General features: G+C 35.0%; 1 protein-coding gene across 2 annotated transcripts; it reads left to right on the top strand.

Annotated features, from left to right (window-relative positions):
• The first annotated feature begins 3501 nt into the window (after positions 1-3501).
• On the top strand, positions 3502-12609 carry LOC132191664 (Acyl-CoA N-acyltransferase with RING/FYVE/PHD-type zinc finger domain-containing protein). 2 transcript variants are annotated; one of them, XM_088511096.1, is made up of 20 exons: positions 3502-3846; positions 4107-4945; positions 5036-5104; positions 5197-5395; positions 5708-5792; positions 6083-6199; positions 6349-6405; positions 6509-6590; positions 6699-6758; positions 6865-6917; positions 7000-7166; positions 7660-7843; positions 8734-8791; positions 8890-8946; positions 9067-9315; positions 9612-9673; positions 10975-11031; positions 11143-11236; positions 11389-11529; positions 12105-12609. In XM_088511096.1, exons 2-20 carry the CDS (start codon positions 4214-4216, stop codon positions 12177-12179), a joined length of 2598 nt encoding a protein of 865 aa, XP_088367222.1. In that variant the 5' UTR covers positions 3502-3846; positions 4107-4213; the 3' UTR covers positions 12180-12609. The 2 variants fall into 2 exon arrangements, with proteins under 2 accessions (XP_088367222.1, XP_059462740.2); XM_059606757.2 differs by lacking the exon at positions 3502-3846 and having other exon boundaries at positions 4085-4945.
• Positions 12610-13129: the final 520 nt, after the last annotated feature.

Here is a 13129-nt window from a genome sequence, read left to right as displayed (position 1 = left end):
GGGTAAAGATCTTCGATGTTTAAGACCACATGATAAACAAGAGACAGATCTTCAGAATAGTAGTCATCATCAATCACACATGGATACATATCATGATGAAATTAGTAGGAGTAAAAGACAAAGGTGACGGTAATTATAATTAGAGATCATTATGCGCCTAAGTGTAGATGATGTAAATTTAGAAGATGATCTGGTGAATTTCAAAGAAGTTATGACCAGTAACAATGATGACAAATAGATTAAAGCTATGAATGAGGAGCTTGATTAGACAAATAAAAATTATGTATGAGAACTCACAAATCTACTAAGTCAAAGAAAATGAATTTGATGCAAATGAGTATGTAGAAATAAATTCAAAGCATGTGAGAGCCTTGATAAGTATCAAGTTAGGTTGGTATAGCTACCCAAAGGGTTTACTCAGCAATACAATGTGACTCTTTTTGATACATATTCACCCGTGGTAGAGTTTGCCTCGGTGAGAATAATAATTGGACGTGAAAACGGCTTTTCTTAATAAATAATTAAAAAAAGATATTTAAATAATATAACCCGAAGGATTCCAAGTGGAAGGATACGAGGGAAAAGCTTACAGGTTAAAAAAGATCTATATATGAACTCACACAATCGTCAAGATAATGATATTTGAAGTTCCACCAAGAAATACTTGAAATTGGTTTTGAGGTAAGTCCATTAGATTACTGTGTTTACATATGTAAGGGAAATAATAAATTAACTATATTATCATTATATGAAGAGATATTGTTGACTGGTAATTGTCCAAATATGATAAATGAAATAGAACACTTCTTGTAATCCAAGTTTGAAATAAAAGACATGCAGGTCCCTACTACCTATCTACTGGGAATGATAATAATAGAGATAAAAACTCAAAATTATTATACTTGGATCATGAGAAATATTTGGAAAAGATTATTAAGAAGTTTAAACTTTAAAATGAACAAAAGCAAACCCTTAAGCATGCCTATTTCGAAGGTTCATGACTTGAGCAAAATAATGAGACAGAGATTAAAGAAATAGAATCGGTCCTCTATGCCTATACAACGGGCAGTCTCATGTCTGCAATAACAAGTATAATACATGATATTTGTCATGTATTAGGATTGGTGAGCATATTCCAATCTAATATAGGGACATTGGCAAACGGTAAAGCGAATATTTAGATATTTGTAAAGTATTAAAAACATAAGTTTATGTTTTTGAATAGGTAATCTATAAATTGCAGGATGCACAGATGTAGATTTTGTTGGAAATGCTGATGATCGAAGTCGACTAGTGGATGTGTTATTGTTTGGTGGAACAATTGTCTATTGGTTGAGTAAGAAACAAAATTGCATTGTAAAATGCACAATAAAAGCTAAATATATATAATGCAGCATAAAGGTAAGCAATGCAGTTTGGATTAAATGTTTTGTTGTCAGTTTAAATTTAGACATACCCTACCAAACCACTCAATGTGTTTTGTACAACAAAATTTAAGATGAATTTTACGACTAGTTCTTTAATGTTGTGCATCAAAATATAAATTGGTGCGAAATTTAATACATATTCAACCATAAATGATTTTTGAAACCTAAAAAAATGTTAGGTTCTATTTTGACAAGTGTTTCAGTTGAAAATTGAAATATATTAAAAGCAATTATTATTTTTTTGTTAACTTTGAATGAATAATAACTTTATTTTTAATATATTAAATTAATCTTCAATCTTAATATATTTTTAATTTATGATTTGACCTCTTATGTTAAAAAATCTGGTAAATATATTTAAAGTCATTGGGTCAACACGCCAAAATTTTTATCTACCTAAGATTTTTTTTTTCTTTGACAATTTTATCACTGAGTCAATCGAAATGCCAAGAAAATTCCTACTGTCAAATTTTGTTAACTGCTGTTAGATTGGTCGAAACGCATCGTTTTGTCACATCAGCCTAATAATTTTTTATTAATTTAATTTTAAAAAATTAAGTAAAAATTAATAAAAAAAATAGAAGAGGTGGCTAGAAGCCACCCTTGGGGTGGCAAGGGTGGCCCGGCCACCCTCAAGGGCTGGGGGCTACCCCTAACCACCCTTGGGGTGGCCGCGAGCCACCCCTAGGGTTTAGGAGGCCACTTCTAACAGCCCTTGGGGTGGCTCGTGGCCACTCCTTGAGTTTAGGGGTGACCTGTGGGCCACCCCTAACCCCTTGGGTGGTTTGGGGTGGCCTCCAGCCCCTAGCCACCCCTTCTATTTTTTTAAAAAAATTAATTTTTGTTTTATTTTTTTAATTAAATTAATAAAAAAAGGGTGGCCTCCAACCCCTAGGGGTGGCTTCCGCCCACCCCTTCTATTTTTTTTAAAAAAATTAATTTTTATTTAATTTTTTAAATTAAATTAATAAAAAATTATTATGTTGATGTGGTAAAACGGTGCGTTTCAACTAATCTAACGGTAACTAAACAAATTTGATGGTAAGAATTTTCTTGGTATTTCGATTGACCCATAAAGTAAATTGTCGAAAAAAAAAATTTAGGGAAATAAAAATTTTGGCGTGTTGACTCAAGGACTTTAGATATATTTACCCTAAAAAATTTATGTCACTAAGCGTGTGATTGGAATATAGATTCTCAAGCATCACATTTTTGAAAGTATGTGGCTTTGTTTGGCATTGGCCTTGAACTGTTTAGTAGCATGAAATTATAGCAAGATTTGTTTGATGTGAAAAAAAAAAATTAAAAAATGTTTGATGAATAGTAACTGACCAATGCCAAACAAATCCTGAATGTCGGAAAAATGTTAGATTTCGCAAACTAAAATATTTTGTTTTCTGACTAACTTGATCATCAAATGCCAACACATCAGCCCTTTCTTTTTGTTTGAGAAAAAAAAAAATGTAATTCATCGACCAGAAATTTTTCTATGGGTAGCTTGCTTTTTTGAAGAATCTTTTTCAGCAACTTCAAAAGCCCATTTGAGGCCCAGCTGAGGCAGTTTCACCTCGGGGCTAATTTTCCTGCATTTACGAACTGCAGCCTCGTCCCTCAAGACTTGTTCCGTAGTTGAACAGCCACGTTTCTCTCCAACTTTAACTTGACGCTTGAACATCCAACGGCTCAGAAAGCAATTCCGAAACATGGGATGCAAGTGCGTGGACCATCCCACGGTCTATAGTCAGTTTGATGCACCAATGGCGGCACGTTCAACCGCCTTAGCACACGTCACCAGGACGAGGATAAGAGTAAAATAAAGAAGGAAATACATGGAAGCAAAACCTCAACACCGAGCGGTATATCGTTGTTACACGTGTCCTGGATGTGACACTCCGTCGCAAAAAGTCGCAGGTACTCACAGTTGCCGCCGCAAGCCATGCCACGTGGGGACACGTAACAGGTAAGCTACACTGGGTCCCGTCACTTTATCCAATTGTCTTCTCGTTTCTTCCAAAATGTTGTCGCTATTTTAAAGCATTCTACTTTCTTATTTTTATTTTTAGATTTTTTTCTGTCTTTTCAACTATATCTAACTATCTCTGCCTCAAAATCAAATCTCAACCGCGAAACCAGCTTTTCGTTTTGCTTTGTTGCCGCTCAGCACGTTCCCTCTGTATTTAATTTTGTTTCCACAGACAAAACCCTAACCCTAACACATCCCGCGCTTTTCGTCTTGGATCTCCGGCGATGAACCGAAAGGTCGTTCTCTCAGCAAATCTCAGATCTGTAAGATTTTCAAATTAGACTCGAAGGCGTTCTTGCTGGTACTTCGATATATCAGAACTGTTTTCTTTTCGGATTCGAAGGCCTTTCTAGATTTGATTCTTGGAGATTTGGATTAATTCGAGGTTTTTTGAAGGCAGGTGTTTCTGATTTTTCATCTTTCAATTTCTGCCTTCAATTCAAATAACGGTCTGGCGGTTATTAATAGCTATAGCAGTTTTTATTTTCTATTTTTTGAATTGGTTTCTTTTATGATTTCTAGAGTGCATGTTGCCTAGAATTTCTGTATAATCTTGGGGCCAAGTTCAAGTTCAAGTTCAAGTTCTAATTCTAATTCTAATTTAGGTTCTTCTTTGAGCTCAATAGTATTTGATATGAATTCAATTCTACCAACAGTGAATTAGGGGCGTTTCGCTTCTCGCTCTCTTCTTCTTGAATGCTTTCGCCGAGTTTGGTTGTTTCGGCATCTACCGAGTTCGAATTCCGCGAGGAACTGCGCCTGGATGGGAGAAGGTGAAGTATGTTTGGCTGTGTTGTCAGATGGAGTCACGGAAGACGAGAACCTTTCAAGAACTGAATTGAAGCGCGACCATCAATATCTTCTGGACGATGCTGAACCAGACTCGTTTCCGAACAAGAAGCAAGCAAAGGAAGTATCAAACGAGGACGTTCGCTCTGAAGTCTCGAATCCCAATATTTCTCCGAAAGAAAATACATCCACTGTTCAAGAGTTTACCAGCCAAGCAGCTAAACTTGGGAACAGTAACCAGGTGGAGTGTGGTGAAGTCACTTCCACGTGCTCAGGGAGTTCGAGTGCGGACGAGACCTTAAGTGATGGAGACCGTAGTGGAAATGATACTTCTCGAGTTGATGACAATGCTTCTGGTGCTGTAGAGACGTCTCTAATTGTACGGGAAATTCCCAAGCATGCTAATTCCACTGGAATCAGGAAAATTACGTTCAAGTTCAGCAAAAGAAAGGAGGACTATGATAACCAGACATATGCCTCCGTAGTTCGGCCTGAGAGAGAGTCTTCGGCAATGTTTGGTTCTGATAGGGAGATGCTAGAAAGCAAATATCGGAATGAATATCCTGAATCCAGCAAGTTCTGTTCACGTGCTCCTAATATGGAATTTGAAATCTCGAAGAAGGTTGTTCCTACAAATGTCAAGAAGCTGCTAGGAACTGGCATTCTTGATGGAGCTCAAGTGAAGTATATTTCTACCTCAGGGCAGGTAAACTATTGTTTTATATGTTTTTGGAATGCGTTACTGTCTAACTTCTGTATTTATGTGGGATTGTTATGTTATTTAAATGGTTGGCAGGTTGAGCTACATGGAATTATAAATGGTGGTGGATATTTGTGTGCTTGTTCTTCTTGCAATTTTTCAAGGGTAAGTCAGTTGCATGTAGATTAAATTTTTTCTAATTACTGGATTTTTTGTGCTGTGTTGGTGATCGATGACTGATTGAATGGTATGAACAGGTTCTGAGTGCCTATGAGTTTGAGCAGCATGCTGGTGTCAAGACCAGACATCCAAATAATCATATATACTTGGAGAATGGGAGGCCAATTTATAGTATTATACAAGAACTGAAGACTTCTCCACTCAGCATACTGGATCAAGTGATAAAGAATTTGGCCGGTTCATCTGTCAGTGAGGAGGCCCTCGAGGTTTGGAAAGGTGATGATTGTTATCTGGTCTTATAAATGTTTTTTTATTTTTTTATTTTTTATTTATTTTTTATGTATTTTGTGGCATGCTGAGATGAATGTCCTTGTAATGGAGAGAAATTTGTGCTGTCAAAAGTGATGACTTGTCACATATGTAATACCAGAAGACCAGAAAAACGAAAAAGAATAGATATGTGGTCGCATATAAGTACTTATACTAAGACCTCGCATAGAAAAAGAGATAAGCTGATGCAAAGAAAGTTGTGTTTGTATTCTTTAATGGTCTTTTTTTCAGATTTTGAGGTTATTTTGTGTTCTGCAGAAAGTCTTCAACAGAGCAATGGAAAGGTAGAAACAAAGAAAAATTATAACACCAAGCTTCCTCCGCTGCTTCATTCGCATGTAAGGTAAAGTATACAACTGTTATGATATCCACTAGTATGTATGAGCCTTGGTGCCCTTTGGATTGATCCACAGGGTTGTTGGTTTGGTTCATGTAGGGGTTGTTGACAAGGGAAAATAATTTATCTACCATAGTATGTATTGGTGGAAGATATCTGATATGTACATAGTTAGTTTGTGAATTATTTTATAAATCTTAGGTTTTAATTGATTTCTTGTATTTTGGTGATTCTTAATTTGCATTTTTGGGCATTGGTTAATGATGTTGCCTTCTTCAAACTTTTATCTGCTCCAGTCAAGCTTTCGAAGAAAGTGTTAGCCCTGCTTCACGTTCCTTTGTGCAGAACAACTACGTTGAACTGCAAATGTATATGAAAGAGGCATCGGAAGAACGAAAATGTGGAATGAAAAAGTATGTTCTGATTGTGTGTGTGTGTGTGTGAGTGTGTGTGTGTGTGTGTATTTCTTTTATGCTTGTGGAGCAATCTGGATTCTTCTTCATTAAATTCGATCTATCAATATGCATTGTTGTTGGACACCAACTTTGTACATATTGTGCAGACCAAACTCCTATCTTTCTGCACAAAAGAAAAATGCTGATGGTGGCACTAGGAGAAGGTATTTCCTTTTGTTTTCTACTATGCTTCTTCCTCATTCCAAAGGATTTGTATTAATGGGATTTATAGCTTTGCTTATTGGGGGCTTTTCTTTGTATTGGCAGGGATAATGATCTCCACCGGTTGCTTTTTATGCCAAATGGACTCCCAGATGGGGCTGAATTGGCTTACTATGTCAAAGGACAGGTATTTGATATATTTCCATGTTGAGGATTAATTTGTGTAATGGTGGATGTCTTTTGTCACCGATATGTGATTGATCCAACTTGGTGTTTTCTTTTCTTTTCTACATAGAAAATGCTAGGTGGCTACAAGCAGGGAAATGGTATTGTCTGTGGTTGTTGTAACAGAGAGGTATGAACATTGAGCTGCATAGAGCCCATAACATTTTGAATTCTGCATCACATGCTTGTTTATGCTTCTCTCTCTCAACTATACAACCACTTCTATTTGTGAGCAGATTAGCCCTTCACAGTTTGAAGCGCATGCTGGAATGGCTGCCAGGCGTCAACCGTGAGTAGCCTTTAAAGTACTGTGATTCTTGTTAGAGTGATTTAGTCTGCTGTTTTATAATAAGTTATATCAATTATTACAGCTATCGCCACATCTATACTTCTAATGGATTGACGCTTCACGATATAGCTATTTCATTGGCAAGTGGACAAAATCTTACCACAGGTGACAGTGATGATATGTGTGCAATGTGTGGAGGTGGAGGGGATTTGATTCTTTGTAATAGATGCCCCCGGTCTTTTCATGCAGGTTTGTACCTCACACTTCTGATTTTCTGTATTGTTTAATGCTTGGTTTAATTGATGTTATAGATTTGTAAATGTGTATGTTTAATTGATGTGTTTGATTGACTTTTGAATGTCTTTTGAAGTTTATTAGGTACACTGGAATTATGCATAAATGCCTTTCTCCCATTTATATATGTTAAGCCAGCTTGTCCTTTTGCACTACCTTGACTTACATCTTTTTTCAGTGTTCTCTTGCACAAGCAGTATATGTGGCCTAAATCATATTGCTTATGCTAGATAACTAATGGTTGTTGTTGTACATTGGGGAGTCTTCCAATGTACATTGTAATTTTGTACTCTTCATTTGGATCTGAATTGAACCAAATAGTATATTTTAAACATGATGCTGCTGTAGGTCAATCTGATTATTTCTTTCATTCTAAGCTACTCTTAATGCTTTTCTTGTTTACAGTTTTCATTCAATTTTGTTTCAGCCTGACTTGCTTTTGTTGCAGCTTGCTTGGATTTAGATTGTATCCCTGAAGGTGATTGGCAATGTTCAAATTGTATAGAGAGGGTTGGCCCTGGCAGAAAAACTGCTGCCGGAGAATCTTTAGGTCTTGGGAGACCAATTGTTATAAGGTTGACTCGAGTTGTTAAAGCACCAGAGTGTGAATATGGTGGTTGTGTTGTTTGCAGGTTGGTTTCTCTAATTCGTAATTTGTTATTCCAGCAAATTCAAATAAATATTCATTTATTTTTTGTGCTAGTAAATGAATAAGATGTTTTTACACCGGGTCGCCACCAAATGTGTTCTTGGTAATATAGTATTTGATGTCCTTTGACTTGATCAAATCTTCTGACTTTTGAAAGCATCATGCTTAAGATATATGGCCAGCCTTGTCAGATTGATTTCATATGTAGTGGATGATTGAAACAGTTTTGCCTACATTTGTCCTGTTCTGATTTCATTACGTGCTACTGCTATCTTGTGCTAACCAATAATTTAACGGAATTTGTTTTCTTGATGCTTTTTATTTTTCATTGAAAGATACAATTTTTGCATTTTTTATGAGGTTTTGTAGTTTTTAATTGACGTCATCTCTTTTACCTCTGTTCCTAATGCAAGATGCTTTTGTGCTTAGTAATTTCTTTGGAAGAGATTACTGTAAACCTGTTAAGCATTTAGGCATTTGGTCATTTATGCTGCTACATGATTAGCATGAATTGTTATGGCGAATAATAAAGTTGCGGCGAAAATACTATGATGAATGCGGATAGAAAATCTATAATGATGGAGGAAAAATGGATTCATGGCAAGCAACTGGTCAACTGTTAATAAACTTAGATTACTAGTGTACTTTTTTTTTTCTTTTTTTTTTTTTTTTTAATGCAGGTAGTCAATTGGCCATAATGAAGGGGTACATAATTTTTGAGGAAAAAAAAAAAAACTAGCAAGAAATGGAATTGATTAGCTCAAAAAAGAAACGGAACTGATTACATATCATTATATCATGTGCCAGTAATGCACCTCATCTTTTAATTTTATTATTAGACTGACTGTTAAATGTTTTTTGTTATGTTTTTAGGGCTCATGACTTCAGTTCTGCTAAGTTCGATGAGCGAACGGTTATGCTCTGTGATCAAGTACGGCTTTCATGTTTTTCCTGAGGAAGCAAGCATCAATCTTCATATTGATTGTTTTTTGAAGACATTATTTTGACTTCCTCTTTATTTTTGTTTAGTGTGAGAGGGAGTTCCATGTTGGATGTTTGCGAGACAGCGGGCTATGCGATTTAAAAGTATGTCTAGAAGCCTTGTAATTGTTAATTCTTATGATCCAAGTCTAGAAACCTTGTAATTGTTAATTCTTATGATCCCTTTTGATGGAACTTATTTATTTTCCTTGAACTGAATCTCAGGAACTCCCCAAGGATAAGTGGTTCTGCTGTGATGACTGCAATAGGATCCATGTGGCTCTACAGAATTCAGTCATCTGTGGAGCAGAGATGATTCCTGATTCATTGTCCGACATAATAATCAAGAAGCATGTAGTGAAAGGACTATTTATTGATGGAGCTGCAAATGATGTTCAGTGGCGAATTATGAGTGGCAAAAGTCGCTATCCGGAGCATCTACCCTTGCTTTCAAGGGCTACTTCAATCTTTCGAGTAAGTTGTTTCTATATGGTGTTGGATATCTTCTTCTTGTTCTCTTCCCATTACATGCTTTTTTTTTTTGGGCTATTGTTGATCATATGCATTGAGAATCATGTGTGACTAAACTAAAATTCTTTTTAGTAGTTGTTCCTTTTCCTTTTCTTTTTTTTTTTTATTTTTTTTATTTTTATTTTTATAAATCTTATAAATGTGTACGTGTTGAGACTAAAGAACTTCATTATACTACAGTTATTTTAATTGTTAAATGTTATCTTGTTTTAACTATATATGTCCTGACCTTTTGGCAGGAGTGCTTTGATCCTATTGTTGCAACATCTGGTCGTGATCTAATTCCTGTTATGGTCTATGGGTAAGTTATCTTTGAGATGTGCTTATATCCTGGATTTTAATTTTTCTGTCTTCTCTCTCTGATAAAAGTCTGTTTCTAGCATTTTATGATGGTCTCCATAAATCTGTTCTGATAGTCCAAGTGGCTAATGTCTGATTTTGTTGCAAATTGGGGACTAGTTGATAAGAAGAATGGGCATTTGGTTCTTCTAAGAAAAGATGTTTTGTTTAACAGTTGTGTGAGACAATTATGTTTCAGGAACAACATTATATGTTGGGTGTTATGGGTACCCATTTTTCATCTTTTACTCTCCTGGGCCTTATGGAGGGTGCAAATGTTTTTAGAAACAAAAGAATTTTATGGATCTTTGACGCCAAATAGAAATTTTTAAATACTTCGGTGTCTATGAAGGAAAATTTGGTTAACATTGCATTTTAACTCTACCATAAGGTTGCTCCCGTATGAAAATGTGGCCAACTCAAAACTGAGGAATTGAACATCCGTACAAAATTTTGAATCTGGTGTTTTGATATTGTGCTATAAGCGGATAGGTTGCAGCAACAGTTATAAAAGCTGATTCAATGTTTTTTAATCTCAAAAACAGCTTTCTAATTATTATGTTGCATTACATTTCTTTGGAACTGCTAAGTGATGTCAGATGAGCTGGTATTATGCATTAGGGGTGAAAATGCGGATAATAGTTTTTGATATCCGCATCATGCGATTATTATCTGCATCCGCGTAGTTAATGCAGATAATAAATGCGGATATTATCCACTATCCCCATTTGAGGTAATGAGCGTTTTAGATCTTGAAATTGTAATTCACTAATTATTGCTTCTAGTAAATACAAAAAAAAAAAAAGACATTATTTATAGTTGAACACTATTATTCATATTACACTTTCTAATTATTTTGCCAATAAATTTTCATCGCATACATTATTTAATATTTAGTTTCTAGTAAATCTATAGTTGGTAACTAGAAAAAACATTTAAAAAATAATAATAATAAAGGAAGAACATATAAGGCAATTAATCAGAACAAATTAAAAGAGTTTTCTAAAAGTGAAATCCAACAACATTACAAATCTAGTAAATATAAGAAACATAAATTACAAATCCGAACATAAATTAAAAAATATTAAATATAATATATATAAGTCTTTTTATGGCTAAGGGGTGGGAGAAATCCTATTCATCATTTTTTTTCTTCTAGATTTTCATTCTTGGGCCCTTCATAAAGTTCCTGTGACTTTCAGTTTGAATGTTTGGTTATTCTTCCAATTTCCAGTAACATGGTTTTTCTGTGATTTTTTGCAGGAGAAATATATCTGGGCAAGAGTTTGGAGGCATGTATTGTGTAGTTTTAATTGTGAAGTATGTTTCTCTCTTGGTGCAATGATGCTTCTGTTTCTGTTCTTGATTTCTTGAGTGCATAACCCTAGTCATTTTGATCATAATATGATTGATGGTTTAATGCGTGCACAGGTCTGTTGTTGTATCGGCTGGTCTTCTCAGAATCTTTGGCCGGGAGGTTGCTGAGCTTCCTCTGGTAGCTACCAGTAGAGAACATCAAGGAAAAGTAAGTACTTTCATGATGTAAGAATGCTCTGGTGTAGCTGTTAATATTGCTTCTCCCCCCCCCCCCCCCCCCTTCCCCCACCCCCCCTTTTTTCCTATTATGAGCTTTTTAAGATAAAACTGTTGACTTATTTTATATATTTTCATTTCTAGGGTTATTTCCAAGCATTATTCATATGTATAGAGAGGTTGTTGTCTTCCATGGACGTGCAAAACCTGGTGCTCCCTGCGGCTGAGGAAGCTGAGTCAATTTGGACAAAGAAATTTGGCTTCAGGAAGATGAGTGAGGAGAGAGTAAGTGTATTCTTTGACACTGGATCGTGGAGAGGACAAATTTACTTCTACCTTCTTTTTTTTTTTTCTCTTGAAAATTAGTATAAGTAATAAGTCATCTGAATATCAGACAAAGATTGAAAGAAAAAAGAGGAAAGAAAAGATTGAAACGGTCATCCGAATAGGTTAAAGAACACTGAGCTGTATTTCTTTTTCTGAGAGGATAAATATTCACACTTATGGGGGTCTTTTTCTGAGCCGTACACAAAAAATAACATGCACATTCGAGGCAATGAATTATGTGTGGAGTCTTCTTAGAAGACCTATTATTGGGTGCTTTATCCCTGGCTGAATCATTACTGTCAAATGTTGGTCTCTATTACTTTCTAGTCATGCCTTCAGACCAGTGACTCTCAGAGAGTTTTGATAATGTTTGAACATAGGAAGGCCAGGTTTAAGTTCCTGTATTGGAAGATATATAGACATGAATTGTCTACTTTTTGTGTATGTGGGCCTTGCCTTTTCTTTTTAATAAATTGTTATTCATTAAAAAAAAAAAAAAAATTACTGACTGATAAATACATCTTACTGGTCAGTTGTCGAAGTATATGAGGGAGGTCCAGCTGACAATTTTCAAGGGAACAGCAATGCTAGAGAAGGCGGTGCATTGAACAGTATAGTGACAACTTCTCCGAGTCCAATGGTTCAATCAGTCAAGTTGGGTAGAATTATTCTTTAATTTTTGTATTAGTGATTCTACTTTCCTGTATAATTGCTGCTATTCTGTGTTTTATTTTGGTCAGCAGCTTAACTTTGTTTTGTTCGTGTACAAACTACAAACTAGAATTCAAGAGTGAGGGAAGAGAGTCTACTGTTAATTAAAAGAAAAAAAAAAAAAAAAGAAAGAAAGAAAGAAAGAAAGAGAAGAAGATGAAAAATACTGCATGCTGACTTTTATTGTGCATGCATGTGGCAACAAATTGTCGTCTTTGTATTGTTATTTTAATTTGTTAATTTTCCCTGTTGCGACATATGTACAAAAATGACTCATCTATAGAAGTTCAGTTCATGCTTTCCATGGTATGATCATATGCTTTACAATGACAATCTTAGTTAAGAAGCAACTTTCCCGTGGAAGTCGGGGATGGTTGTTCATTTTTGTCTTATTTTCTTTTAATTTTTGGGCCCTTAGGTCGTCCAGTTTACCAGATTTTGCTTTTTGTTATGGGCTTTGTGTTTGTTTTATTGATGATCCTAGATGGAGTAAGGCTAGAAGGAAGAGTTTTTTTATTTTTTATTTTTTATTTTTAATCCCGACTTTTAAAATTATTATTAGATTTAGAATGAATTATTATTAGATTTTGATCAAATAATAATTTTAAGTCACTTTACTTTTAGAGGTACAAAAGGGAGAGGAGTATTTCTCCTAGCATTACTCGGAAATGTGTTGATTTTGCCATATATATATATATATATATATATATATATATTCTCCTAAAGTTAAGTCGTTTTTAAGAGAATATGAAAAGATTTCAAAACTATATAACTATATAGTTTTAATTGTACATTAATTAGAAATAAAATATGGAAGCTATGCTAAATATCAACATAGATGCTGTAT

This window comes from Corylus avellana, chromosome 10 (assembly GCF_965113065.1).
Source record: "Corylus avellana chromosome 10, dhCorAvel1.hap1.2, whole genome shotgun sequence".
NCBI classification, from domain to species: domain Eukaryota; kingdom Viridiplantae; phylum Streptophyta; class Magnoliopsida; order Fagales; family Betulaceae; genus Corylus; species Corylus avellana.
The sequence above is the reverse complement of the archived record's forward strand: the minus strand, read 5'-3'. Positions and strand labels throughout refer to the sequence as shown.

Excerpts from the sequence above, each read along its gene's own strand:
- LOC132191664 (XM_088511096.1), top strand. The coding sequence starts at position 4,214 with ATGGGAGAAGGTGAAGTATGTTTGGCTGTGTTGTCAGATGGAGTCACG. Across the intron at positions 5,793-6,082 it reads CTGCTTCATTCGCATGTAAG|TCAAGCTTTCGAAGAAAGTG; the intron begins GTAAAGTATACA and ends TATCTGCTCCAG. Across the intron at positions 9,316-9,611 it reads GGGCTACTTCAATCTTTCGA|GAGTGCTTTGATCCTATTGT; the intron begins GTAAGTTGTTTC and ends ACCTTTTGGCAG.